This window comes from Rhinatrema bivittatum, chromosome 14 (genome assembly GCF_901001135.1).
Source record: "Rhinatrema bivittatum chromosome 14, aRhiBiv1.1, whole genome shotgun sequence".
NCBI classification, from domain to species: Eukaryota; Metazoa; Chordata; class Amphibia; order Gymnophiona; family Rhinatrematidae; genus Rhinatrema; species Rhinatrema bivittatum.
In genome coordinates, this window is record NC_042628.1 from 60847846 (window position 1) to 60874268 (window position 26423).

The window sequence follows — 26423 nt, forward strand, 5'->3', positions numbered from 1 at the left end:
GTGTATCACAAAAAAGACAATGACAGTGGTGAGACCGAATGCCCCCCAGCCTGAGCACTCTGTCCCCCACCCCAGAACACGTTTCAAAAGCAAGCTATACAGGTTTGAAAAACATAAGAGCTCCTGGGCATTTTCTTGAACCCCCCTCCCCCAAGGATGCCTGATCTTGATAAACTTTCTCCTCCCCCCCCCCTGCTCATCTGTGCTGCTGTCTGGCCACCATGCCAAATGAAGGGATTTCTCACTCCCCTATATTGAAACATGATCTCAAGCTGATCAGGGATGCCGTTTCCCAGAAGGTGTCTACTCACAGATCCCAAGGTCCTGATAAGGCTGGTTCAATGGTTCACAAGCAGCCTTTCCCAGTGTCATCAAGCTGCTTAGGGTTGTGCTGATACCGAATCCCACTGAAGGCCACCGATTCTTTCAGGCTCCTTACTCGACTCCATGACAGCAACTCCCATTCATATTCTACTGAAGAAGTCTCAAGACTTTTATTAGGGATCTCCATATGCCCACTACTTGACTGAAATAATTACTAATCCAGGATAGTGGTGTCTGGATCGTACCACTTCCCTTGTTAAGGGGAATGGATTTATTTAGCCATAAGGCAGAGAGTGGGGGCCTTACTCATGTACAAATTCTCATGTCAATAAAGTTTCCTTAATCTGAGAGAAAGAGAGACAGATAGCAGAGGAGAGAGATAGAGCGAGACCAGCAGGTAAAGACAGAGAGATAGGTAGAAAGAGACCAACATTACAAAAGGAAAGAGAGAAACATCAAGATAAAAAGACTGACAGCATGAGAGAGGGAGAGAATGTGACACAGCAAGAGAGAGAAATAGGGAAAGTGCCAGCATGAAAAAGAAGAGAGAGATGGGGAGAGAAAAAGAGATTCATAGGAAAGAGCAGAGAGCAACTGTGAAGAATTTCAAAGGGGCATGGGATAAGAACATAAGAAATTGCCATGCTGGATCAGACCAAGGGTCCATCAAGCTCAGCATCCTGTTTCCAACAGAGGCCAAAACCAGGCCACAAGAACCTGGCAATTACCCAAACACTAAGAAGAACCCATGCTACTGATGCAATTAATAGTAGTGGCTATTCCCTAAGTATAATTGATTAATAGCCATTAATGGACTTCTCCTCCAAGAACTTATCCAAACCTTTTTTGAACCCAGCTACACTAACTGCACTAACCACATCCTCTGGCAACAAATTCCAGAGCTTTATTGTGCGTTGAGTGAAAAAGAATTTTCTCCGATTAGTCTTAAATGTGCTACTTGCTAACTTCATGGAATGCCCCCTAGTCCTTCTATTATTCGAAAGTGTAAATAATCGAGTCACATCTACTCATTCAAGACCTCTATCATATCCCCCCTCAGCTGTCTCTTCTCCAAGCTGAACAGCCCTAACCTCTTCAGCCTTTCCTCATAGGGGAGCTGTTCCATCCCCTTTATCATTTTGGTTGCCCTTCTCTGTACACTGTGGATCCATAAAGACTAGAAGATGGGAACAAAGAGAAGAACCATGGGGGTGGTTTGCTGGAATGGAAGCTACTACCTGGTGATTACTAACCTTACTCAATAAGCCTTCATAGGGTTAATGCAACTCCAACATTGCTCTATGCTTCAACAGCAAGGGGAAATGTGGAAAAGAGGATTTACATTCAGACAACAACCAACAAGGACTGAACTACACAGTCTGGGTAAACAAATAAGCATGGGGGTAGCTTGCTTATTGCTGCAGTTACTGCCCTAAACCAATTAAGCCTGATACTTCACTTGAATGCATATACAGTGTTGCTCTCTGCTTCAATGGCAGGGAGAAATGTGGAAAAGAGGATTTACATTCAGACAATATCCAAAAAAGCATGTGCAGTCTGGGTAAACAAGCATCTGGGTAACTTGCTTGATGTGGCGATTACTACCCTTAGGGCTGGATTTACGCGCAGAACCTGCCTTGCGCACGCTGGGCCTATTTTCGAAAGGCCCGGCAGTGCGCGTAAAGCCCCAGGACACACGTATGTCCCGGGCTTTTCTGAATGGGCGGGCAGGGGGCAGGACGGGGTGGGGCAGATGGTACGGGGGCATGGCTGGGCAGTCCGGGAGGCGTGCCCGAGGACTCCGGCAGTCGGCTGGCAGGCGTAACTTCCAAAACAAAGGTACGGGGGGAGGGGTTCTTTAGGGCTGGGAGGCGGAACAGGGAGGGGAAGGTGGGTGGGAGGGGAACAGGGAAAGCCAGTGGGGTTCCCCGAGGGCTCGGCCTGCGCAATTTGCACTAGTGTGCACCCCCTTGCGCGTGCCGACCCCTGATTTTATAACATGCTCGTGGCTGCTCGCACATGTTATAAAATCGGGCGTACATTTGTGTGCACTGGGTTGCGCGCACAAATGTACGCCCGCGCATATGTTTTAAAATCTGCCCCATAACCATTAAGACTTATGCTCACCTTTGATGCAACTCCAATATTACTCTCTGCATCAGCGGCACGGGGTGGCAGGAAAATCGAATCAAACAGTTACCAACAAGGGCCCTGAACTTGTTGGTCGGTGAAACAGATAAGTATGGGAAAATAAGTGTGGGAGCTTGCTGGGCAGAATGGATGGGCCATTTGGTCTTTTTTTGCTGTCATTTCTATGTTTCTATGAGACCAACTGACACCAAAAGAGAGAAGACATGGAGACAGAAAGGAAAAGCAGAAGAGAGATGGTAAAAAGAGTGACTGATAACATGAGAGAATAGAGATCATTAATGTGAGAGAGGAGAGAGAGATGAGGAGAGAAAGAAAGTCAGAGGACAAAGGAAAGACAGAGCAGCATGGAGAAAAAGCACTAAGAGACAAAAAATGTTTACAAAGAAGAGGAAGACAGATAAGAAGTTGGTCAGAATTATAGAGAGAGAGAAGGGGATGCAAGTAGGAAAAAGGAAAAAAAATAGAGACTGAGAAAATGAGGGAAGAAAGGAACAAGGAAGACCCAAAGACAGAGACAGAAAAAAAAGCAGATGAGAAAAAATGAGAGACCCCCAGCTATTCCTCAAAACATTTTTTTGCTATATTTTAATGACATGTGTGATGTATGTCCACCACCACCTCCCCACAAGCGTGTCTGCCTTTTGCCACCTCTGGTAATAAATTGCCAGTCCTCCATCCCTCTCAGCCAAGATGCAGAGTGAACTCACCAACTTCTAAATTGCTGAACTGACCAAACTCGTCCCTCATGAGCTGCAGGCAGGAAAGGTACTGTTCACTTGAGAACTGTTTGCAGACGTATAGCCTGTAATCTGGTGTGAAGAAGCACAGCATGCACCCCCTGGCCCCATTTGAGGACAGCAGCACTACCAGAAGGCTGAGTAGGGTCCTGTAGATCTCAAACATCCTGATCCTGGCAGCTGGAGCCCAGTTCAAATGTTTTCATGGATACAAGCAGAGCTTGGAACCCTATAAAGGGAGAGTTACTGATGATCTTCCACCATTGGCTGAGCCGATTCCCCTTGCCCAAAGACCAGAGGGATCTTCTGTTGTGGTGGGTTCTTGCTGAACAGTGTCATAAAGACACAGGTGGCACGTGTCACAGTGACTGATGACATTTTCACTCAAGTGGTGACCACTGAATGTTGGCTAAGTGGATGGAATCTTGAATGGCCCCTTTGAGACCTACAGAGAAGCAGTTTTCCTCATGCCCAGGGGGAGGAAGTTCTTACATGGAGAATGGCAAAACTATGGAAGATGCTTCCAGGAGAAGTCATCCTGTCTCCCTCCATGGCTATGCATGAAAGGAAGTTACACAAGGTCATGAGAGGTCTTGAACGAGTAGATGTGACTCGGTTATTTACACTTTCGAATAATAGAAGTACTAGGGGGCATTCCTTGAAGTTAGCAAGTAGCACATTTAAGACTAATCGGAGAAAATTATTTTTCACTCAACGCACAATAAAGCTCTGGAATTTGTTGCCAGAGGATGTGGTTAGTGCAGTTAGTGTAGCTGGGTTCAAAAAAGGTTTGGATAAGTTCTTGGAAGAGAAGTCCATTAACTGCTATTGATCAAGTTTACTTAGGGAATAGCCACTGCTATTGATTGCATCAGTAGCATGAGGTGTTTGGGTAATTGCCAGGTTCTTGTGGCCTGGTTTGGCCTCTGTTGGAAACAGGATGCTGGGCTTGATGGACCCTTGGTCTGACCCAGCATGGCAATTTCTTATGTTCAAGGTCTTGAAGGTCAGAGAGATCACAGTGTTTGCTGATCTGTTGATCTAGGACAATGCCAATTTTCAGGACAATGAAGACACTTCTTCTAGTGGGAGACCATACTTGCTGACACACGGATTGTTTTTTGCCTTCCCTTGGATTACCATTGAGGGATTTGCCAGAGACCTCCCTGAATAAAGTGGAACAGAATTTACTTTTGCTCTTTACACAGCATGTGTCTTACTGAGCAGACATCATTTCCTGGGGTTTTCGGATTCTTTCTTCGTGGGACTGTGGGTTTCTGAGCCATATAATTTGATTGCAGATAAGGGCTTCAAGGCAAATCTAGGCTGCCCAGTTGATTTCCTGTTACAGTGCTATGACCCCCAGCTGATCTCTGGTTCTCCCCTTCACGTCTGTGTTTATCCTGGGAGTCCTTGAATTCTGTTATTTCTTTACTTATTGTGTTTATATAACTAGCTGTTCTGTAATCAATCACAAGGGTTTACAATATAAAATAAATATAATACAATGGCAGGTACATAAAAAAATTAGGAGATATAAATAAACAACATCAACATAAAACAAGCAAAGGTAAAAACATTTTGAAAACAGGGCCATACCAATTATCTGCCACTGTCTCCTATGAAGAAATACTTTCTATGATCCCCTTGAAGCCTCATGTCATGACCTCTTGTTTTAGAACTTCTAACTCTCTCTATGACACTCAGATCACTTAAATTGGCTCAAAACTCCACTGCTCATCTCCTAACAGCTACTTCATTACATGACCATATCTCTCCAGTTCTACAATTACTCCATTGGCTCCCAGTACAATGGCACATCACTTGCAAAATGATAGTCCTAATCCACAGTCTCCTTAATAATCCTCCAGTCCCTGGATTAGCTCGACATTACATTGTTATACCCTTGCTAGGACTTTCAGATCTGCAGGTCAATCTCTCTATTAGAGATCCCAGCAGCCAAACATGCCCGCCTGTCACCTGTGAAAGGGCATTCACTATCACTGGCCCCACTGCCTGCAACTCAGTACCCCTTGCCATCAGTTCCCTGACTGATGAGAAGAGTTTAAGAAAGCATTTAAACCCTTCCTATTTAGGCAGACCTTCCAAAAATAATTGAAGACAGGCCTCCTGAGTATAAATTCATCTAGCAGTGATCTATGCCTCACTTCCTTAGATTCCCAAGTAGTGCTTCTCCAGCAGTGACGTGCTAGTTATACTGTTGTATTGAATATTTGGCTGTTTGTTATTATTTTATTATGTATGTTTTCTTTTTGTAACCTGCCCCAAATCTTGGAGGGAGGTGGAAATAAATGCTTTTTGCTGTAGTAGGAGTGTTACGAGCGCGCGCGGGCGCAGTCGTCTCGAGCTGGTGGTGAGCCCTTGGGCCACGGCGAAAGCTAGGGAGGAGCCCCAGCCACACCGTGGGAGGTGAGCTGGGCAGGCATGGTGAGCCAGGCGGGTACAGAAGCAGGCACAGAGTCTGACCCTCAGCCGGACCTGCACGCCCATGGTAGCCAACACGGGGAAGTTGACTGATGAACGGTCCTCCGACTGTTCCCGGCCCTTTCGGACCTGCCGCAGGGAACGGCAATGGGCAGCAGGCCGGACAGAGGCGAGGGCAGACAGAGTCCTTTACACTGAAGACGTCAGACGGGGGCTGAAGCAGACATCCAAGACAGGCTGAAGCAAGACATTGGAGACATCAGGGCAAGGCTGAAGCGGACATCGTAGAAGAGGGCAGGAAAGGTCCAGGCGAGCAGGAACTCCAATGCTGGGATACTGACATCCGAAGCCCCTTCAGCTGGCAGGAACAGAAGCTCAAGAGCCCGGGGGACGAATCCCTCCTGTTGGCCACTCCAGGGCCCAACAGGACAGAAGGCTCAGGAACCAGATGAAGACACAGGGCAGAACAACCGGAACTGGAACAGGAACAGGATCAGGCAGCTTCAGGAACAGACATCAAAGCAAGGTCAGGAACAGACATCAAGGCAAGGTCAGGAACAGAGAGCCATCAACGCAAGGCAGACCACGGTAGACCTGGATCGGCAAGGTTACAGACGACTGTAGAACCCGATCCACAGGCCTGGACTGGAACAGACATCATGGCACATCCGGAACAGACATCAGGAAACACGTCAAAGCACAGACTGGAACAGGCATCAAGACAGGACAAGGCACCATCAACACATGGCAGACCACGGTGGACCTGGATCGGCAAGGTTACAGACGACTGTAGAGCCCGATCCGAAGGCCAGTTGCAAAAGAAAAGGAAGTCCTTATATACTGGAGGTAGAAGGCAACTCCCTGGGAGGAGCTTGCCAGGACCGCCCACCGCTGGCCCTATAAATAAGGAGGAGAGCTGCGGGCCGGCCCCTAGGAGAAGGGCGTCACCAGACAGGAAGTCCAAACGCTGGCAAGCAAGCCACAGGCACAGCTAGGCCTCTCAGGCCCTGGAGCAAGTCCCGGATGGTGTACAGGAGAGGCCCTGGCTTCGCAGCGGCCTCCGGGAGGAAGGTAAGATACCTCCTGTAGCGCAGCAACAGGGGGGATCGCAACAGGGAGGTGGCACCAGATAACTTGCTGCCGGGTGGATAGAAACATGGAAACATAGAAATGATGGCAGAAGAAGACCAAATGGTCCATCCAGTCTTCCCAGCAAGCTTTCACTTTTAAAAAAAAAAAATTTCCCTTACTTATCTGTTTCTCTTGTCCCTTGTAAGTGACTTTTTGTTCTATTTCCCTTCCACCCCGCCATCCCTTCCAACCCCGCCATCAATCTATTTCCCTTTCACCCCCGCCATCCCTTCCAACCCCGCCATCGATCTATTTCCCTTCCACCCCCGCCATTGATCTATTTCCCTTCCACCCCCGCCATCGATGTAGTCAGCAGTGCTGGAGCTGCATCTAAGTGAAGTATCAGTGCTGGAGCTGCATCTAAGTGAAGTATCTAGCTAATTGTTTAGGGGTAGTAACCGCCGTCATAGCAAGTTACTCCCACGCATATTTATCCAGCCTGTGCAACTCAGTCCTTGTTGGTTGTTGTCCGAATATAAATCATCTTTTCATCATTCCCCCTGCCATTGAAGCAGAGAACTATGCTGGATATCATTGAAAGTGAAGTATCAGGCTAATTTGGTTTGGGGTAGTAACCGCTATATCAAGCAAGCTACTCCCCTGCTTTTTTGTGGATGCAAATCCTTTTTTTTTCACATTTCCTCTTGCCGTTGAAGCATAGAGCAATGTTGGAGTCGCATTAACCGTGTGTATGTTTATTTAATTAGGATATTAATCTCCAGGTAGTAGCCGTCATTCCCACAGGCCGCCCCCATGCCTCTTCACTTCATTCACATCCTCTATACTTTATGGATCCACAGTGTTTACCCCACGCCTCTTTGAAATCCTTCACAGTTTTGGTCTTCACCACTTCCTCTGGAAGGGCATTCCAGGCATCCACCACCCTCTCCGTGAAGAAATACTTCCTGATATTGGTTCTGAGTCTTCCTCCCTGGAGCATGAGCATGCTTTCCTATTGCACGCACTTTTATTTAGGTTAATAGGAGTGGATTCTGTGTGTGTGTGGGGGGGGGGGGGGAGGTTTGTTCTAGGTCATGGGAATAAAACAGCTCATGTACATTCAGTTTTCAAATGCACATGCATTAGTTTAGCCCCAATCGGCTGCCCACACAAACAGCAGGTGTAAATGTATTGTACAGGCCAGTGATGGGCCAACTGCAGTCCTCAAGAGCCACAAACAGACCTGGTTTTCAGGATATCCACAATGAATATTCACAAGATAGATTTGTGTGTACTCCCTCCATTGTATGCAGATCTATCTTATTGTGAGGCAGTGCCCTTAAGGAGAGTATGCTCTATGGGCAGGTGGGGCTCAAGGCATAAGCAGAGACTGGAGAATAAGAGCTGGAACCCAGGTGGGGATAATCAGACCAGGCCCAGATCCCTGGGAGGAAGGCAGCTCCTGTAATGTAATACTGTCCAAACACTGAGCTGAGATGAAGCAGAGCAAACTGTGAGTAGAGAGAATACACTATCTGAAGGTGAAGGCAGTCTACTGTGGTGTATATGACTGAAGCTGTGAATAAAGGTTATGTTTTAAGAAAGACTGGAGTCAGACTGAATTTCTGGCTCCAGGCCAGTGGGAATCACCGCTCCTGCCCACAGTCATTGTGGATATCCTGAAAATCAGGCTTGTTCATGATTCTTGAGGACCATACATGGCCACCCCAGGTGCAGTCAGTTTTCAAAAGGGAGCTACCTGGTCAGCTTCCCTTTGCAAATTAGCTGCAGGGACAGTTTGTGCATGCACATGCATCAGCAAGGCTGTTCAGCATTGCCCCCAGCGGTACCAATGACAAAGCATCTGGGAGCAACTAAAGAAATGACAGTTAAGGTAGCTTTCCTTACCACAGGGTTGTAAATGTCGATGAGAAGATAGAGAGGTCAGCCCAGAGGCAGCAACAGCAGAACTGAAGAGTCTGTACTGGATGAAGCGGAGTTCCGGAGACCTGGGCGCCAATAGGAACCAAAGTCTGACAGGGGGCGCCCGAGCAAGAACAGGCCGAAGCCTGAAAGTCCAAGTCTAGGACGTAGACAGTGGGAGCGTCGTAGAACAGGCTGTGGTCAAGTTCAGGAGAGAAGCAATAGCGTGGTCAGGCGAAGCAGAGGTCTGGACTAGGAGATGATCAGTAGCGTGGTCAGGTGAAGCAGAGATCTGGACTAGAAGATGATCAGTAGCGTAGTCAGGCGAAGCAGTGGTAAAGTCCAAGAGAAGATCAATAGCGTAGTCGGGCAAAGCAGTAGTCAAGACCAGGAGAAGATTAACCCATAAGGGAAGCTGGGAAGCAGGAACACAGGAACGAAGAAGACAAATCAGGAACATGAACTCGAAGAGAACAGGAACCAGGAACACAGAGGAATCACCAGGAGGCAATGAAGTACATGACCAGCGCGGAGACCTGTTGCAAAGGCGACTAACAGGAGCTGAGCCCAGCCTTATATACCGGAGCTTCAGCGACATCATCATCTGGGGCTGCGGCCAAGTTCCCGCTGCGGGCCCTTCAAAGGAAGCAGAGGTGCGTGGCGCTGGATGGCGGCGTCTCTCCGCGGACCACGTGGAGAGGCCCGCCGCAGAGCACAGGAGTCTGCCATAGAGCCAAGAATGCAGGGGATGGCCCGGGGATGGAGTCGGCGGCCTACAGCAGCAGATGCTGGAATAGGCAACAGAGGGTAAGAGGGCCTAGCAGAAGGCCGGCACACGCAATAGTACCCCCCTTACATCCCCCCTTGGAGGTCTTGGTTTGCCTGGATGGGCACGATGAAACTGGAGGAGGAGGTTTTTGTCCAGGATGTTACGAGCTGGTTCCCACGAATTCTCTTCTGGGACGTACCCCTCCCAGGAAAGGAGGTATTCCCACTGGCGGTCCCTACTGCGAACAATAAGAACTTGTAAGTGGCGTCGGACTCCGCAACCAGCTGGGATGGTTCAGGAACCATGCACGAAGGAAAGTATTGTGGATTCCCAAAGTTGGTGACAGCTGAAGCTGGTACGTTACAGGTCCAACATGACGGGTGACTGGGAATGGTCCGATATATCTAGGTGCGAAACTTTGGGAAGGTATCTTAAGACGAATGTACCGTGTACTCAACCAGACTTTCTGGCCAGGGAGGAACTCAGGAGCAGAGAATTGATGAGTATCTGCAGACTTCTTGGCCGGGTTGCGGCTTGGCGTAGACAAAGATTTATCTGATTCTAGAGTGCCTTAAGGGCATCTGCAGTAGCTTGCGCAGCAGGAGAAGGTACTGACAGCGGTATGGGTAGAGGTGGTTGAAGTTGCTTCCCATAAACAATGGAGAAAGGCGATGTGCCTGTGGCAGCCACAATATGGAAGTTGTGGGAGAACTCCACCCAGGGAAGAAGTTCGGACCAGTTGTCTTGACGGTCATTTATATAGGCGCAAAGCAAGGCTTTCAAAGAGTGATTCATACGCTCAGCTTCTCCGTTGGCCTGTGGATCAAATGATCAAATTTAAACTAATAACTGGAAGGGGGACAATAAGTAAATCTGCAGCTCTAACACTAAACTTCCAAAAGGGAAACTTTGATAATATGAGGAAAATAGTTAGAAAATAGTTAGAAAAAATTGAAAGGTGCAGCTGCAAAGGTTACAAGTGTTCAACAGGCATGGATATTGTTTAAAAATACAATCCTAGAAGCGCAGTCCATATGTTTTCCACACATTAATAAAGGTGGAAGGAAGGCAAAACGATTACCGTCATGGTTAAAAGGTGAGGTGAAACAGGATATTTTAGCCAAAAAAAAAATCCTTCAAAAATTGGAAGAAGGAGCCATCTGAAGAAAATAGGATAAAACATAAGCATTGTCAAGTTAAGTGTAAAACATTGATAAGACAAGCGAAGAGAGAATTTTAAATGAAGTTGGCCATACGGGCAAAAACTCATAATAAAAACTTTTTAAAATATATCCGAAGCAAGAAATCTGTGAGGGAGTTGGTTGGACCATTAGATGACCGAAGGGTTAAAGGGCTCTTAGGGAAGATAAGGCCATTGCAGAAAGACTAAATGAATTCTTTGCTTCTGTGTTTACTAATGAGGATGGCGCCGGCAGGAGATCGACTGCAGGAGGTCATTCAGCGAGGCGCCGGAACCCTCGCTGAACGACCTCCTGCAGTCGATCTGCCGGCGCCATTTTCCGTACGGAAAACGATTCGCGGCGGGAAATCGCTCCCTGACCCCCGCTGGACCTCCAGGAACTTTTGGCCAGTTTGGGGGGGGCCTCCTGACCCCCACAAGACTTGCCAAAAGTCCAGCGGGGGTCCGGAAGGACCTCCTGCCGTGGAATCGTGTTGGTCTATGGCCGCCGCCATTTTTCGGCGCCATTTTGGAAAATGGCGCCGGTTGAAGACAACAAGATTCAATAGCAGGAGCCCGTTCCGGACCGCTGCCGTTCCGGACCGCCGCTGGACCCCCAGGTTATTTAAGTCATTTGGGGGGGGGTTCAGGAGGGTGGGGGATTTAATTTAAAGGGTCGGGGGTGGGTTTTAGGGGGGTTTTAATGTGCCGCTCACGATTTTACGATTTTTCACGATATTTTACCCCCCCAAACGGCAACAATACGATTCCCTCCCCTCCCAGCCGAAATCGATCGTTAGGACGATCGAGGACACGATTCACATCTCTAATTAATTGTTTTAGTAAACTGTTTTGTTGAGCTATTGAGTTAATTCCTTACAATCTTCCACCCGTTAAATGAACACAGCATTACGGGTACACACTCCACACAGGAACCTCCGCTCAGCAAATAAAGCACTCCTAAACATTCCATCAGTTAAAACAGCAAGACTGACACAAGTGAGAGAAAGAGCCCTATCACTAGCAGGACCCATAATCTGGAACACAATGCCTCCAGAGATCAGGCTACAAAATGATCTCAAGACATTCAAGAAAAACCTAAAAACATGGCTTTTTAAACAAGCATTTTACAAAGAGACAGGAGAATAGAGAGAAATATTTCAGGAAAAGACAGAAAGGCACCGACATACAGTCCATAGGACTATACAGTAGATTAGTCTATGAACGCCACACCACAATAAACCATAACTATAATACTATGTGTAATAAAACTACCGGTGTAAGTACCTTGGTACAATTGGTCATGAACTACTTCGCTAAATGACTATGTCTAATGATATATTGTAGGCGAACCTTTGACGGCACCTGTTAGAATGTACTATTGTACACTTTTACTTACATTAAATATGTGCCTACATGTAAACCGTTGCGACAGTATTTAACTTAGCAACGGTATAGAAAAGTTTTAAATAAATAAATAATTTAATTGTTAAACTGCCTCCGTTACAATGTAAAAATAATATGACACTTTAGTCTTACTATTTCTATACATTAAAATGTAAACCGATGTGATATACCTCAATGAATGTCGGCATAGAAAAGCAAATAAACAAATAAATAAATAATGAACTTGGAAACCAATAGATGGATAGAGATGGGATTGCCTTCTATATGACAGTGATAAGCGGCTATAGTGCTAAGATGGACTCTTACCACTGAAGTGCTAATTTACAAGGATGACACATGAAGAAGGTAATTGAGTAATTCCATAGCAGTGCATGTGAATGGAAATGGTTCAAGGTAACTTGTCTCACACCCCAATGAGAATCACTTCCATTTAAAATACATGTTCCTGGTAAACAATTTCCTTGCTGAGATTAGGATGGTCTCTGCTTCCTTAGAGAATGCTGGGGAGGACACTATTGTATGCTCAACATCCGCCACTAGGTTCGGATATAGAAGATGGGTACTTGCCAGGTACTTGTAACTTGGTTGGCCACTGTTGGACACAGGGTACTGGGCTTGATGGACCCAGTATGGCATATTTTATGTTTTTATGGCCATCCTCTTGCATTAATGTTCCCAGAGGAATTGGAGGCTGAACTGGCAATTTGATGAGATAGAACCACAATTGTCTGGGCCAGGCTGGAGCTATGAGAATGAGATGTGCTTTGTCTTGTAATACCTTCTGCACTGTTCTGGCCATTGTGAGCGGAGGAAAAGCGTACAGGTGTGCATTCCACGAGATCCCGAAGGTATCCCACACCAGCCTGCTAAGATAGATGGAACAAAGCATCCTCATTTTTTGATTGATTTCCATGGTGAATAGATTGGCAAAGGGAATTCCCCACAGGTTGCAGAAGTAGTTTGGCTACTGATTGGTCACGAACCCACTCTTGAGGACAAAAGACTTGACTGAGGTTGTCTGCTAGCAAGTTTGTTATTCCTGGAAGGTACATTGTTTGCAGGGAGACTTTGTAACTAATCACCCACTGCCATATTATTTAGGCTTCCTGGCATAAGGCCCAAGAACTCATTCCCCCTCGTTTGTTGACATGATGCATAGCAACTTGAATGTCTATCTGGATCAAAAGTCTGAATCCTTGAAGGGAAAGAGAGAAGACTCGGAGTCCATTTTGAATGGCTCCCAATTCCAACATATTGAAATATAGCTAACATTCTTACCTGAACCACATTCCCTGAGTACAAACAAAGCCCACATATGTGCCCCCACCTTCACTGGAAGTATAGGTTCTCAGTGTCACTTGAGATGGCAATGGATGTAGTGGGAAACCCAAAAGGAGAATGTCTGGGTTTGTCCTCCAGTGGAGGGACATCCTCATAATTTCCATTACAGTCATTGATACAGAGAGGGGCTGAGACCTCTTCACTGCCAGCGAAAACCCCAGTGAAGAGGTCTCATGTTGAGACATGTTATGAACAACTTGGACCACTAATGCCATGTGACCCAGAATTACTAGAATGGAGCAGGCCAGAGCCTGAGGATGACTGGAAAGGTCAATGGCTAGCGGCTTCAGATGCAGAGCTCTGTCAGACAGGAGGAATGCTCTTTCCTCTAGAGAATCTATTCTTACTCCTATGAACGTGATTTGCTGAGTTGGAATCAAGTTGGACTTCAGATAGTTGATGAGGAATCCCAGGGACTGAAGAAGATTATCTTGTTCTTAGAAGTGATGATTGACTCCTGTCATGGGCCTGTCACAAGCCAATCGTCCAAGTATGGAAAGACGTAAACACCATGGTGTTTCAGGTATGCTGCCACCACCACCAGACACTTTGTGAAGACTCTTGGATCCATCGGGAGACCAAAAGGAAGGACCTTGTACTGAAAGTGGGACATGTCCATTACACAGCAGAGGAATTTTCAGTGTGCAGGGTGGATTGTGATGTGGGCATATGCATCTTTCAGGTCCAGTGCACACATCCAATTCCTCCTGTTGTATGAAGGGGTGGATGGTGTGGAGGCTGTTCATCTTTAATTTGTCTTGGAGCAAATTTTTGTTTAGCCTTTGAAAATCCAGGATAAGTCTCAAGCCTCCTGACTTCTTGGGGATAAGGCAATACCTGGAGTAGAACATAAGAACATGCCATGTTGGCCGCTGTTGGAATTGCTGGTGGTGGAGTGGACGCTGCTCTGTGCTGAAAACTTTTTCCTGCAGAAATCTTGTGAGCCAATTTCTAATTGCCGGAACAGCTGACACTGCCGTTTTCCCTTACTGCTACTATTTCCTGGTCTCCCTGCCGGCCCGCGGGGCTCTGACATCAGGGGGAGGAGCGACTTCAGACGCCCTTATTATCGGCGTCCTGACAGTGAGGAGAGCCGCTGTTGGAATTGCTGGTGGAGGAGTGGACGCTGCTCTGTGCTGAAAACTTTTTCCTGCAGAAATCTTGTGAGCCAATTTCTAATTGCCAGAACAGCTGACACTGCCGTTTTCCCTTACTGCTACTATTTCCTGGTCTCCCTGCCGGCCCACGGGGCTCTGACGTCAGGGGGAGGAGAGACTTCAGACGCCCTTATCATCGGCGTCCTGACGGCGCGATCGCCGTCGGTGCGTCGCCAAAGCCGCGCGCCTAAGGGGCGCGCGGCTTTGCCGGGCTTCGCTGGGAATCGCTGGAACTCGCTGGGATCTGCTGGAAGTCCGGTCTATTCTTAACTTCAGCGGTCACTGGAGCCTGGCAGAAGATATTGACTGTGTTACAAAGGAGTCTAATTTCGAGGTACTATTTAATTTTCTAAATTGTGTGAGCCTTGGTTTCTTGGTGATGCCACACACCAAGAGAAAAGGGAAAATATCTACATCTACACCTCTTTCTAATAACACTCAATCACGTATACCAGATCACTTTGGAAGAACCATAATAATACCAGGAGATCAAGTCGCTAGAGATTTGGGCCAAGAGCAGGGCCCAACCTCTCTGACTTTGGAAACATCATTGAGCCCTGGTGCCCCAACAACACCTGAGCCATCTACGAGGAAAGGGGGAGCAGATTTTATCTTCGAAGATCCCAAATTGGACTTGTCCTCCTTAATATCTAGTGAGCAAGGGGGGGCAGGCAGTCGTAACTGCCAGCCGGATAACCCGGCTCTTCAGTCTCTCAGAGACCAAGGGAGGGAAGCCAATCTCGATATGGCGTCTAAAGAGAAGGAGTTAGAAGGAGCCCAAGTTGGAGCAAAGCAGGATATTGTGTTAATCACTCCCACCAAATTTACTTTGGAAGAAATTGGAAGCATGATATTTTCCATGCAGAAATCTATTAACGATTTAGCCAAACTTGTTCAGGATGGCTTGAGTAACAATAAATTAATGCAAACTCAAATAGAACAGATAGAGGGTTCGGTAACTACTTTGCAAGTTAAAACAAATGAGATAGAAAATATTCAGGGTAATTTAATAAAATCAGAAAAAATTCATGCTGATAAAATAGAACAATTAGAAAATCAATTTAGAAGAGTCAATTTGAGGTTTTTAAATTTTCCTAAAACCCATTTACTATCTCATAGGGAATTGCTTAGGAGTTACCTTACTAATGTATTGAAATTTACTGAAACACAGATCCCATCTATAGCTAGGATATACTATATTTCTTATCCAGCAAGATCTACAGGTATTGAGGATCAGAATCAGGGAGATCTAAAGGAAGACACAAATTTATCGGAATTACTGGAAAAGTCATCCGATATGGAGATTAAGGTGAGAGCCACTTTAATTGTGCAATTTTCAGATATGACCTATAGAGATTTAGTTCTTAGATCATATTTCAAATATCAAAATGTTAATTTTCATGGTTTTCCCATTAGAATCTTCCCGGATATATCTTTCAATACACAATTAAGGAGAAGAGAATTTCTCTCGATGAGAGAAAGAGTCACACAACGAGGGGCTAAGTTCACTTTGCGCTTCCCATGTCGTTGTATAATAATACATCAAAGTGGTAGATATGTCTTTAATTCGCCTGATCAACTGCGCTCTTACTTGGACTCCTAACTCCTAATAGCTACCTTAGTTAGGGAAGGAATGAATGTTTATGGTTTAGAACACAAATCTTGTATGTTTATATCTTTATAGTAATTTGCTCTTATTTTTATTCTGCCAGAATCTTTAATTACTAACAATGATGTTGTCTTAGGTTTCACAGTAACTACCTGTTAAGGTTTTGCCATATATAGTTGTTTTCTTTAAATAACTGTTTTCGGTAGACCTGTGTATGATCTTTGGAAAATGAAAATGTTTAATAAAAAAAAAAGAACATGCCATACTGGGTCAGACCAAGGGTCCATCAAGCCCAGCATCCTGTTTCCAACAGTGGCCAATCCAGGCCACAAGAACCTAGCAAGAACCCAAAAACTAAGTCTATTCCATGTTACCGTTGCTAATAATAGTGGTGGTTATTATCTAAGTCAACTTAATTAATAACAGGTAATGGACTTCTCCTCCAAGAACTTATCCAATCCTTTTTTAAACACAGCTATACTAACTGCACTAACCACATCTTCTGGCAACAAATTCCAGAGTTTAATTGTGCGTTGAGTGAAAAAGAACTTTCTCTGATTAGTTTTAAATGTGCCACATGCTAACTTCATGGAGTGCCCCCCTAGTCTTTCTATTATCCGAAAGAGTAAAAAACCAATTCACATCTACCCGTTCTAGATCTCTCATGATTTTAAACACCTCTATCATATCTCCCCTCAGCCGTCTCTTCTCCAAGCTAAAAGTCCTAACCTCTTTAATCTTTCCTCATAGGGAAGCTGTTCCATTCTCTTTATCATTTTGGTCGCCCTTCTCTGTACCTTCTCTATCGCAATTATATCTTTTTTGAGATGCAGCGACCAGAATTGTACACAGTATTCAAGGTGCGGTCTCACCACGGAGCGATACAGAGGCATTATGACATTTTGCATTTTATTCACCATTCCCTTTCTAATAATTCCCAACATTCTGTTTGCTTTTTTGAATGCCGCAGCACACTGTACTGATGATTTCAATGTGTTATCCACTATGACGCCTAGATCTCTTTCTTGGGTTGTAGCATCTAATATGGAACCTAACACCACGTAACTATAGCATGGGTTATTTTTCCCTATATGGATCACCTTGCACTTGTCCACATTAAATTTCATCTGCCATTTTGATGCCCAATTTTCCAGCCTCACAAGGTCTTCCTGCAATTCATCACAATCTGCTTGTGATTTAACTACTCTGAACAATTTTGTATCATCTGCAAATTTGATTACCTCACTTGTCGTATTTCTTTCCAGATCATTTATAAATATATTGAAAAGTAAGGGTCCCAATACAAATCCCTGAGGCACTCCACTGCCCACACCCTTCCACTGAGAAAACTGACCATTTAATCCTACTCTCTGTTTCCTGTCTTTTAGCCAGGTTGAAAGGAAAGGACATCACCACCTATCCCATGACTTTTTATTTTTCCCAGAAGCCTCTCATAAGGAACTTTGTCAAATGCCTTCTAAAAATCCAAGTACACTACATCTACAGGTTCACCTTTATTCACATGTTTATTAACGTGAAGCAGATTTGTGAGGCAAGATTTGCCTCACATTCTGACTGCTCCATTAAATCATGTCTTTCTATATCTGTGATTTTGATGTTTAGAATACTTTCCACTATTTTTCCTGACACTGAAGTCAGGCTAACCGGTCTGTAGTTTCCCAGATCACCCCTGGAGCCCTTTTTAAATATGGGGGTTACATTAGCTATCCTCCAGTCTTCAGGTACAATGGATGATTTTAATGACAGGTTACACATTTTTACTAATAGGTCTGAAATTTCATTTTTTAGTTCCTTCAGAACTCTGGAGTGTATACCATCCAGTCCAGGTGATTTACTACTCTTAAATTTGTCAATCAGGTCTACCACATCTTCTAGGTTCACCGTGATTTGGTTCAGTCCATCTGAATCATTACCCATGAAAACCTTCTCCAGTACGGATACCTCCCCAACATCCTCTTCAGTAAACACCGAAGAAAAGAAATCATTTAATCTTTCCGTGATGGCCTTATCTTCTCTAAGTGCCCCTTTAACCTCTCGATCATCTAACGGTCCAACTGACTCCCTCACAAGCTTTCTGCTTCGGATATATTTTAAAAACGTTTTACTGTGAATTTTTGCCTCTACGGCCAACTTCTTTTCAAATTCTCTCTTAGCCTGTCTTATCAATGTCTTACATTTAACTCCCTTACCACGCTGTTGGGTCAGGACTCAGCACTTTAATGGAGGTACAATTCCACTTTCAGGCATAGTGAGTCACCTGAGATGAGTTCTGATTGAAGACTGGACGTTGAGATGAGATTGCTGCTCAGGAGAAACACAATGAGGAACCATTAAAAACTAGGACCTGGCTTTGGCCGGGTCTGCTGCTGAGGTTTCAGTTACTGTCTCTTGCATTGGTGTCCACATGCCAGAAGTTGATGTTGCAGAGATATGGTTGAGTCCAGTGTCTCTGAAAGGACTGAAAAGAGTGTCTATGAAAACAAGAACATTTATAAGGGAGGAATGGTTGTCTCGAACCAGAAGGTTGTTCTGTCACTCCTGATACGGACTGGATAGCCGCATGCTGCTCCTTGATCTAGGTATATCTCTGCCCTTGTCCTTCAAGAGGTTGTATCCATGCATGGGACATAAACCAGCTTCTCACGGACAACCTCTTGGAAACTACTAGCCCTGAGCTATGCCATCCTGCGTGCTCCTATGGCAGTGGCTGAGGTATGAGCGACTGTGTCAAAATATTCATATACCAATCATGGCAGGTAATGCTGGCAATCTTCTGCATCCAGAAGAACCTGCCGGTTGTTGCGTCCATTGATCGCAGATGGCTGCGACCGCTCTGCCTTACCTCTTTTTTCCCCTTCTCTTTCTCCTTGGGCAAGATGGCTGCCTCCGGTGCCAAGTGCCGAGGGTCTCAGCTTCTCCAACCTAGTATGGGCGTCCCAGTCCACCATGCTCACTCCTGTGGCCTCCTAGGATGCACGCGCACATCTCCTACACTCAAATACACGACATGGTGGGAACCTCAGGGGTGGCCCCACAGCATGACATCAATACCTCCGCGTATATCAAGCCTCTGTTTCGCTACCATCTTTGAGTTAGCAAGGACTTCAGTTTAGCTACTCTGACCGCTCTAAGCTGCACGCTTAGATGCCGCTTTCACTCCAAGGGCCTTTTTAAGTCTGTGTTTGATGACCTGGTTCGCCAGACCATCACTGGATCTGCCTTACTCAATCTTCAGCAAGGTAACAAGCCACTTACAGACTTTGCTATTGAATTTAAGACTCTAGCATCCAAACTACATTGGGACACTGGATGCTTACGTGCCATATTCATGGAGGGTCTCAACTATCGCTTAAAGGACGAATTGGTGGCTCGTGATATGCCTGATACCCTTAAGTCCCTGATGGAACTGACTGGGAGAATTGACCGCCGTATCTGCGACCGTACTCAGGAGGCTAAGAGTCCATGAAAGTCTACGGTGGGGGCTAACCATCCTAAACCTGTGCCTATTGCTTCCAGCTTACCGTCTGCACCTCTGGAGGAAGAAGAGCCTATGCAACTAGGCTGAAGCCATTTGAACTCCAAGGAGAGACGTTATCGCAAGCGCATGGGGTTGTGCATGTACTGTGGCCAATCGGGCCACACAGTCCAAACTTGTCCCATTTGTATGGGAAACTGACGGGCCTAGGATCTGCAGGAGGACTTTTCCTGGGCCTCACCTCTCCTACTTCTCCATTATCGTTACCCGTATCTCTGCTTTGCGGAGGTCTTGAGTTTCAGACTCTCGCTCTCATTGACTCTGGAGCCGGAGGTAATTTTATTCTGAAGCGCTTAGTTGAACACTTACGGATTCCTATCACACCAAAGCTAAGCCTCTGCTATTGTCCTCTATCCATGGAGAACCACTTCCTGGAGAAGTTTCATTGACCACCCAGGCCATTGGCCTGCGCACTGGAGCTCTACACTCAGAATCCATTTCTTTTCTAGTACTGGAAAAAGCGATGCATCCGTGGTATTGGGGCTGCCATGGCTTCAAGACCATATGCTACAATTTAATTGGGCTACCTTGGAACTGTCCTGGTGGGGACCAGACTGTCATGGTCAGTGTCTTGTGGAAGTTTCTCCGCTCATCTGCATGCCCACTACCCTATCATTACCTGGCTTACCTCCACAATACGCCTCACTCCAGGATGTTTTCTCAAAGCAAGCAGCTGACGTTCTTCTGCCACACAGAGAGTTCGACTGTGCCATAAATCTGAAGCCAAATTCAGAACCTCCCAAAAGGAAGAGTTTACCCTCTTTCAGTAGCTGAGTCTAAAGCTATGTCTACCTACATACAAGAAAATTTACAAAAGGGATTTATCAGACCTTCCAAATCGCCGGCTGGTGCAGGCTTCTTTTTCGTAGGGAAGAAGGATGGCACCTTACGCCCCTGCATCGACTACAGGGGTCTGAATGAGATTACCATCAAGGACAGGTACCCCCTGCCCTTAATTTCTGAACTGTTCAATAGGCTGCAAGGAGCCAAAATATTCTCCAAATTAGACCTTAAAGGAGCTTACAACTTGGTGCGTATTCGAAAAGGAGACGAATGGAAGACTGCTTTTAACACCAGTGATGGACACTTTGAATACCTCATCATGCCCTTTGGCTTAAGTAATGCACCCGCAGTCTTTCAAAATATGATGAACAACATCTTACGGGACTTACTTTATCAATGCGTAGTAGTATATCGCGATGATATACTGATCTTTTCTCAAGATCTGCAAAGTCATCAGGAGGATGTTAAGAAAGTCCTAAGACGCCTGCGTGAGTACCACCTTTACGCAAAGCTTGAAAAGTGCGAATTCCACAAAGAAGCTGTACCCTTCCTGGGATACATTGTTTCTAAGAACGATTTTCAAATGGACCCCAAGAAACTTGAGAGTATCCGGGATTGGCCTCAACCCACAGGCCTGAAGGCATTGCGTCGCTTCTTGGGCTTCACCAATTACTACCGATCCTTCATTAAAAACTACTCATCATTGACAGTCCCTCTAACTGCTATGACCAAGAAGGGAGCCAACCCTGCCAATTGGTCTCCAGAAGCCATCTCAGCCTTCCTGACGCTCAAAGAGGCTTTTCAGAAGAAGCCGTGTCTCCGCCACCCTGACCCTCACCGTCCTTTCATCGTTGAGGTCGATGCATCAGATGTTCATGTGGGGGCGGTTCTAAGTCAGTACAGTGAATCCAATGTTGCTTCATCCTTGCTCCTTCTTTTCTAGGTGATTCTCGCCTGGTGAGAGAAATTATGGGATTGGAGACAAGGAGCTTCTCGCAAAGCTGGCTTTTGAAGAGTGGCATCCTTGGCTAGAAGACGCACAACACCAAATAGTAGTGTACACTGATCACAAGAATCTAGAGTACCTTTGACGTGCTCAACGACCCAACCACCGTCAAGCAAGTGGTCTCTGTTTTTCAACAGATTTGACTTCCTTCTGAAGTATTGTCCGGGAGAGAAGAACACTTGGGCTGATGCCCTATCGCGATCCTTCTCACCTCAGGATGTGCCAGATGAACCCCATCATATCGATCCCGAAAGAGTGGTTCTCGCAGCCACCCACACGGTACCCACCGGGAAGATGGTGGTGGCCAGGGGTTTAAGGAAGAAACTGTTCACATCTGGCAGGCCATCCAGGGCAGAGTTGTACCCTAGCTATGTTGCAAAGATACTATTGGTGGCAAACCATGAAGGATAAACAAGCGAATGTGGGTTCCTACGCTGTCTGTGCTAAACAAAAACCACCACCCGGGTGTCCTTGGGGCCTATTACAGCCTCTACCATCACCAGATGAACCATGGACCCATATCGCTATCGATTTTGTAGTGGACCTGCCATCATCCAACGGTAATAACACCATATGGATCACGGTCGACCGTTTCTCTAAAATGGCATATTTTGTAGCACTACCAGGATTACCCTCTGCCACTGAGTTAGCAAAACTCTTTATTAAACACATCTCCGTCTTCATGGGAAGCCTAAACATATCCTATCCAATAGGGAAGTGCAATTTACTGCAAAGTTTTGGAGAGCATTATGTCAAATTTGACATTGCCTTGGACTTAACCTCTGCCTACCATCCTCAGTCTAACGGTCAGACTGAGAGGATGAATAGAACGTTGAAACGATTTCTGCAATCATATGTCAACTCTAGACAGAACGACTGGGCTGAATTACTGCCTTGGGCAGAATTTGCCATCAATTCGCATCCTGCTTCCTCGACGGGGTCTTCCCCTTTCCAGCTTGTCTATGGAAGACAACCATTACCTCCTCTGCCAATCCCATTGTCAGTAGCCTCTCCTGCTGCCCAAGCTACCGCAGCAGAGTTATCCCAACTTTGGAGACAGACAAAGGAGCTTCTTCTCAAAGCAGGACAAAAGGCAAAGAGAACCTATGATGCTCATCATCAAAAGGCACCCCAGTTTCAGCCTGGAGACAAAGTTTGGTTAAGCACCAAGTACCTTCAGCTTAAGCTTCATTCAGCAAGATTTGCACCTCGCTTTGTGGGACCCTTTACCTTCCTTCGGCGATTAGGAAATCTGACGTACAGTCTAAAACTGTCTACATCAATGAAGATACACAATGCATTTCATATATCTCTACTAAAGCCAGTGATACTCTCCAAGTTCTCCAGGAAAGACCCAGAACCTACCAGCCTGGATACGGAGGATGACATTGAATATGCCATGGACGTAAAAGAGGCAAGACATGGGAGTATCTCATCTCATGGGAGAACTATGGCACAGAAGAGAACTCCTGGGAACCACTAGCCAATATTACAGATAAGGAGATGGTACATCAATTCCACCTGGTTCACCCACGCAAGCCCAGACCACCTGGAAGAGGTCTTGGAGGGGGCCCTTTGAAGGGGGGGTACTGTTGCATCTGGTCACAGATGGCTGCAACTGCCCTGCCTTACCTCTTTTTTTCCCATTTCTCTCTCCTTGGGCAAGATGGGTGCCGCGTGCCGAGGGTCTCCAACCTAGCATGGGCGTCCCAGTCCGCCATGCTCACTCCCGTGGCCTCCTAGGGCATGCACGCGCACATCTCCTATGCTCCCGCCTATCATGAACATCTGGGTGAAATTATACATCCGAGCCTGTTGAACGTATTGGCACCTTGTGGATCTCAGTGCCTCACCTTCCTGCCTACATCATCCATCTACAGAGGTACAATAAAGCCTCTATCCATACTGTGTCTGCTGAGTTCAGCCTATTGCTGTGGTTCCTCATGGAGCCCCTCCCCATGGGTGGAGTCATCTCCACAGCGACCAAGGGTCCACAGTGCCACAGCACAACACCGGTATACCACCTGATCCCCTTCCAAGTGAAAAACCAATTGTCTCAGCTTCTGCATGCATTCATTGCAGGTACTGAAAAATGTAGGGCCACTGTGCTGCAATGCGTGCATTAAGCATTGAGCTCTGGAAGACTTTCTTCCCAAAGTTATCCAGCATTTTGGGATCCTTGCCTGGAGAGGTGCTGGAAAAGATGTAAGTCTTCTTAATCCACTTCAGGGCAGATTATATGATGACCGAATGATGTGGGAGCTCAACTATACCAAATCCCAGTGATTGCTGAACTCAGTATTTGAGATCCAGCTTCCAGGACAAGATAATAGATTGTCCCACATTCTCATCTGCAGGTCTTGGAGGTTCTTGTGGACTAGAATCATTGTGAGTTCTGCAGGAGTATCCAAGATTTTTAGGATACCAAAAGCCTCCACACAAGGATCAGTGATCTTAAGAATGCTGATCCCTGTGACTTTGCCAAGTTTATCCAGGAATCTGGAATACAAAAGGTCCTCTGGCAGAGTAGGTCAGAGAGAATCCTCATTGATCCCTCTTCCTCCAAATCAGTGTCTGGCTGTTATATGCTGATCCATGACCCTGATGACTAAGATGATTGGGGGAAAAACCTTGGTTGTCTTGGAGTGGTAATGTGAAGAGGTCACTCTGTGTTTATGCCATATCCTTCTTTGGTTAAGGCATGACCCAATATCTCACCAACCAAAAGTCTCTCAGAACCCCCCCCCCCCCCACCCCCACCCACTCAGGAAGCTTGAGGAGGATGGGGGATTGGCTGAGGTTTACAAACAGTTCTGGCATGAATGAATGGCTGAAGAGTTCCTTCCTTGTCCAGGAGAGCTGAAAGAAATTCCTCACCAACTCAATGATTTGGTCCACAGACTATGGTGTCCTTTGGGCTGGTGTTGCAAGAGAAACATCTTCTTTTGATACCAGTATCACCTCCTCTTCCTGGGAGACACCCAGTGGGCTTTCTGATGGTTATGTGGAAGTGCCCAGGGAAATTAATGGCAGAATAGAAAAGATAGGTAGTAGATTCCAACCAAATCCCTGGAGGATGGCCATTGAAGCCTGGGGTTGACCCAGTCAAGGATCTGGATAGAAGATATGAAGGTGAGAGTGGGTCTTCCATGCCAAAATGATTGTGTGTCTAAGAATGCACCAGGGTCACCTGCCTGTTCTAGGACGTGATAAGATTGAAAAACGTGGGTAAGATAGCCTCTGGCATGGAATGCCTTGGAGTGACACTCCATGATCCTGATGATGCTATGTGCTTGGAGTGTATTGAGCGTATCCTTGGAGTTTTGCTAGTGCATGGTATTTTGTCGGCTCCAATGCATTGTGTGCCTTGTTGGCATCAAAAGCCTTGTAGGTGCCAATTGTGTTGATGGTGCCAGGTGCTTTGTCTGCTCTGGGTGCATCAGCACAGACTATGTTGATGGCTCCATGAAACTCACTAGTGTTGAGGTGTTTGTTTCATCAGTGCTGAATGCTTTGATGGCAACAAATGCTGCTTTTTCTTCGCAATCTCAAAGGCCCCAGCAGGGCAGGAGGCTCAGGAACGCAATGTGGAACCAGGTTGCTCCAGTGACTCATGCTTCTTTGCTTTTTTTGATCCTGAAGCAGCAAAGGAACCCAAGGGCCTTGAGGACGGGGGAGATCAATGGGACTCCTTATTGAAACTGGAGGGTCAGCCCAGTGACCAAATGACCCTCAATGTTCCTCTATATGGTAGGTCCTGTTTCTTTGAGCTTGCGGGGACATCCATTTGCAATGAGAAGTTACTACTTACATGATAATTTCCTTTTTTTTAGGACAGTCAGATGAATCCAGAACAAGTGGATTATGTACCTCTACCAGCAGATGGAAATGAAGCAAACTGGCATCACAGTATATATACCCCTGCAGTGACATCAGCCTGCCAGTACTCTCTTTAAAAGCAACTGTGGAAAGACTAACAAAAAACAAATAACCATTTTAATACTCGGCCAACAGGCAACACTGATCTCAGGTAAGAATGTAACAACATTAATCTAGGGACTGGACTAACACTTACTAGTAATCCCTGTAATATGTAGTCAAATAGGAGGACCATACTACAATCATTCAGCAGCCAAGGGAGGGAAGCTGGATTCATCTGACTGTCCTAAAGAAAAGGAAATTATCAGGTAAGTAGTAATTTCTCATTTGTTAGCATCCAGTCAGATGAATCCAGAACAAGTGGGATGTACCATTTAAACAAAATTTAAAGACCTGGTTCTTCTCACTCACATACTCCTAACACCCCTCCCTCTTCCCTCTCTCTCTCCCCCTGTGAATATATTGTAAATTGCCTCTCTCCCTCCCCCAGTGAATATATTGTAAATTGCCTGTAATTACTTGTAAAGTTTCCCTTCACCCTGTTTCCACTCCCTCTACCCAATTTTATGATTCAGTAAATACTTCCCCCTCTTCTACCCTTCCTCTATCCTATTTATTGTTGTCATCCCATTTGAACGGTTTCTTGTTTTTTACCCTATTTTATTTGAACGGTTTCTTGTTTATACCCTATTTTATCTTTGACTGTTCCTCTGTGAAGCTTGTTGCTATGTTGAGTTACCTGTAAACCGAGATGATGTTCCCAACGTATCTCGGTATATAAAATGCTTTAAATAAATAAATAAATAAAATAAATAAATAAATACTCTCGAATAGGGCGGGAGGCTGCCCGTAGTCCAGTCAAAACCGCACGTGCAAAGGATGTGTCCTCCCATGCCTGCACATCCAGATGATAAAACCTGGAAAAGGTGTGTAAGGAAGACCACATCGCCACTCAGCAAATGTCAATGGGAGAGAGCAACCTAACTTCTGGGGGTAGTTTGCGGGAATTACGGCTACTACCTGGAGATTAATACCCTTATTCAATAAACATACTCACTGTCAATGCAACTCCAGCATTGCTCTAT

At 45.9% G+C, this 26423-nt stretch overlaps 1 protein-coding gene across 2 annotated transcripts in view; it reads right to left on the bottom strand.

Moving 5' to 3' along the window:
• SPACA6 (sperm acrosome associated 6) overlaps nt 1–3503 on the bottom strand; it is a 132443-nt gene extending 128940 nt beyond the window's left edge. For both annotated transcript variants that reach the window (XM_029577352.1, XM_029577351.1), the window contains exon 1: nt 3183–3503. In XM_029577352.1, the coding sequence (XP_029433212.1) occupies nt 3183–3378 (196 nt within the window). In that variant the 5' untranslated portion in view covers nt 3379–3503. The remainder of the gene's footprint in view (nt 1–3182) is intronic.
• Between the last annotated feature and the right edge of the window lie 22920 nt (nt 3504–26423).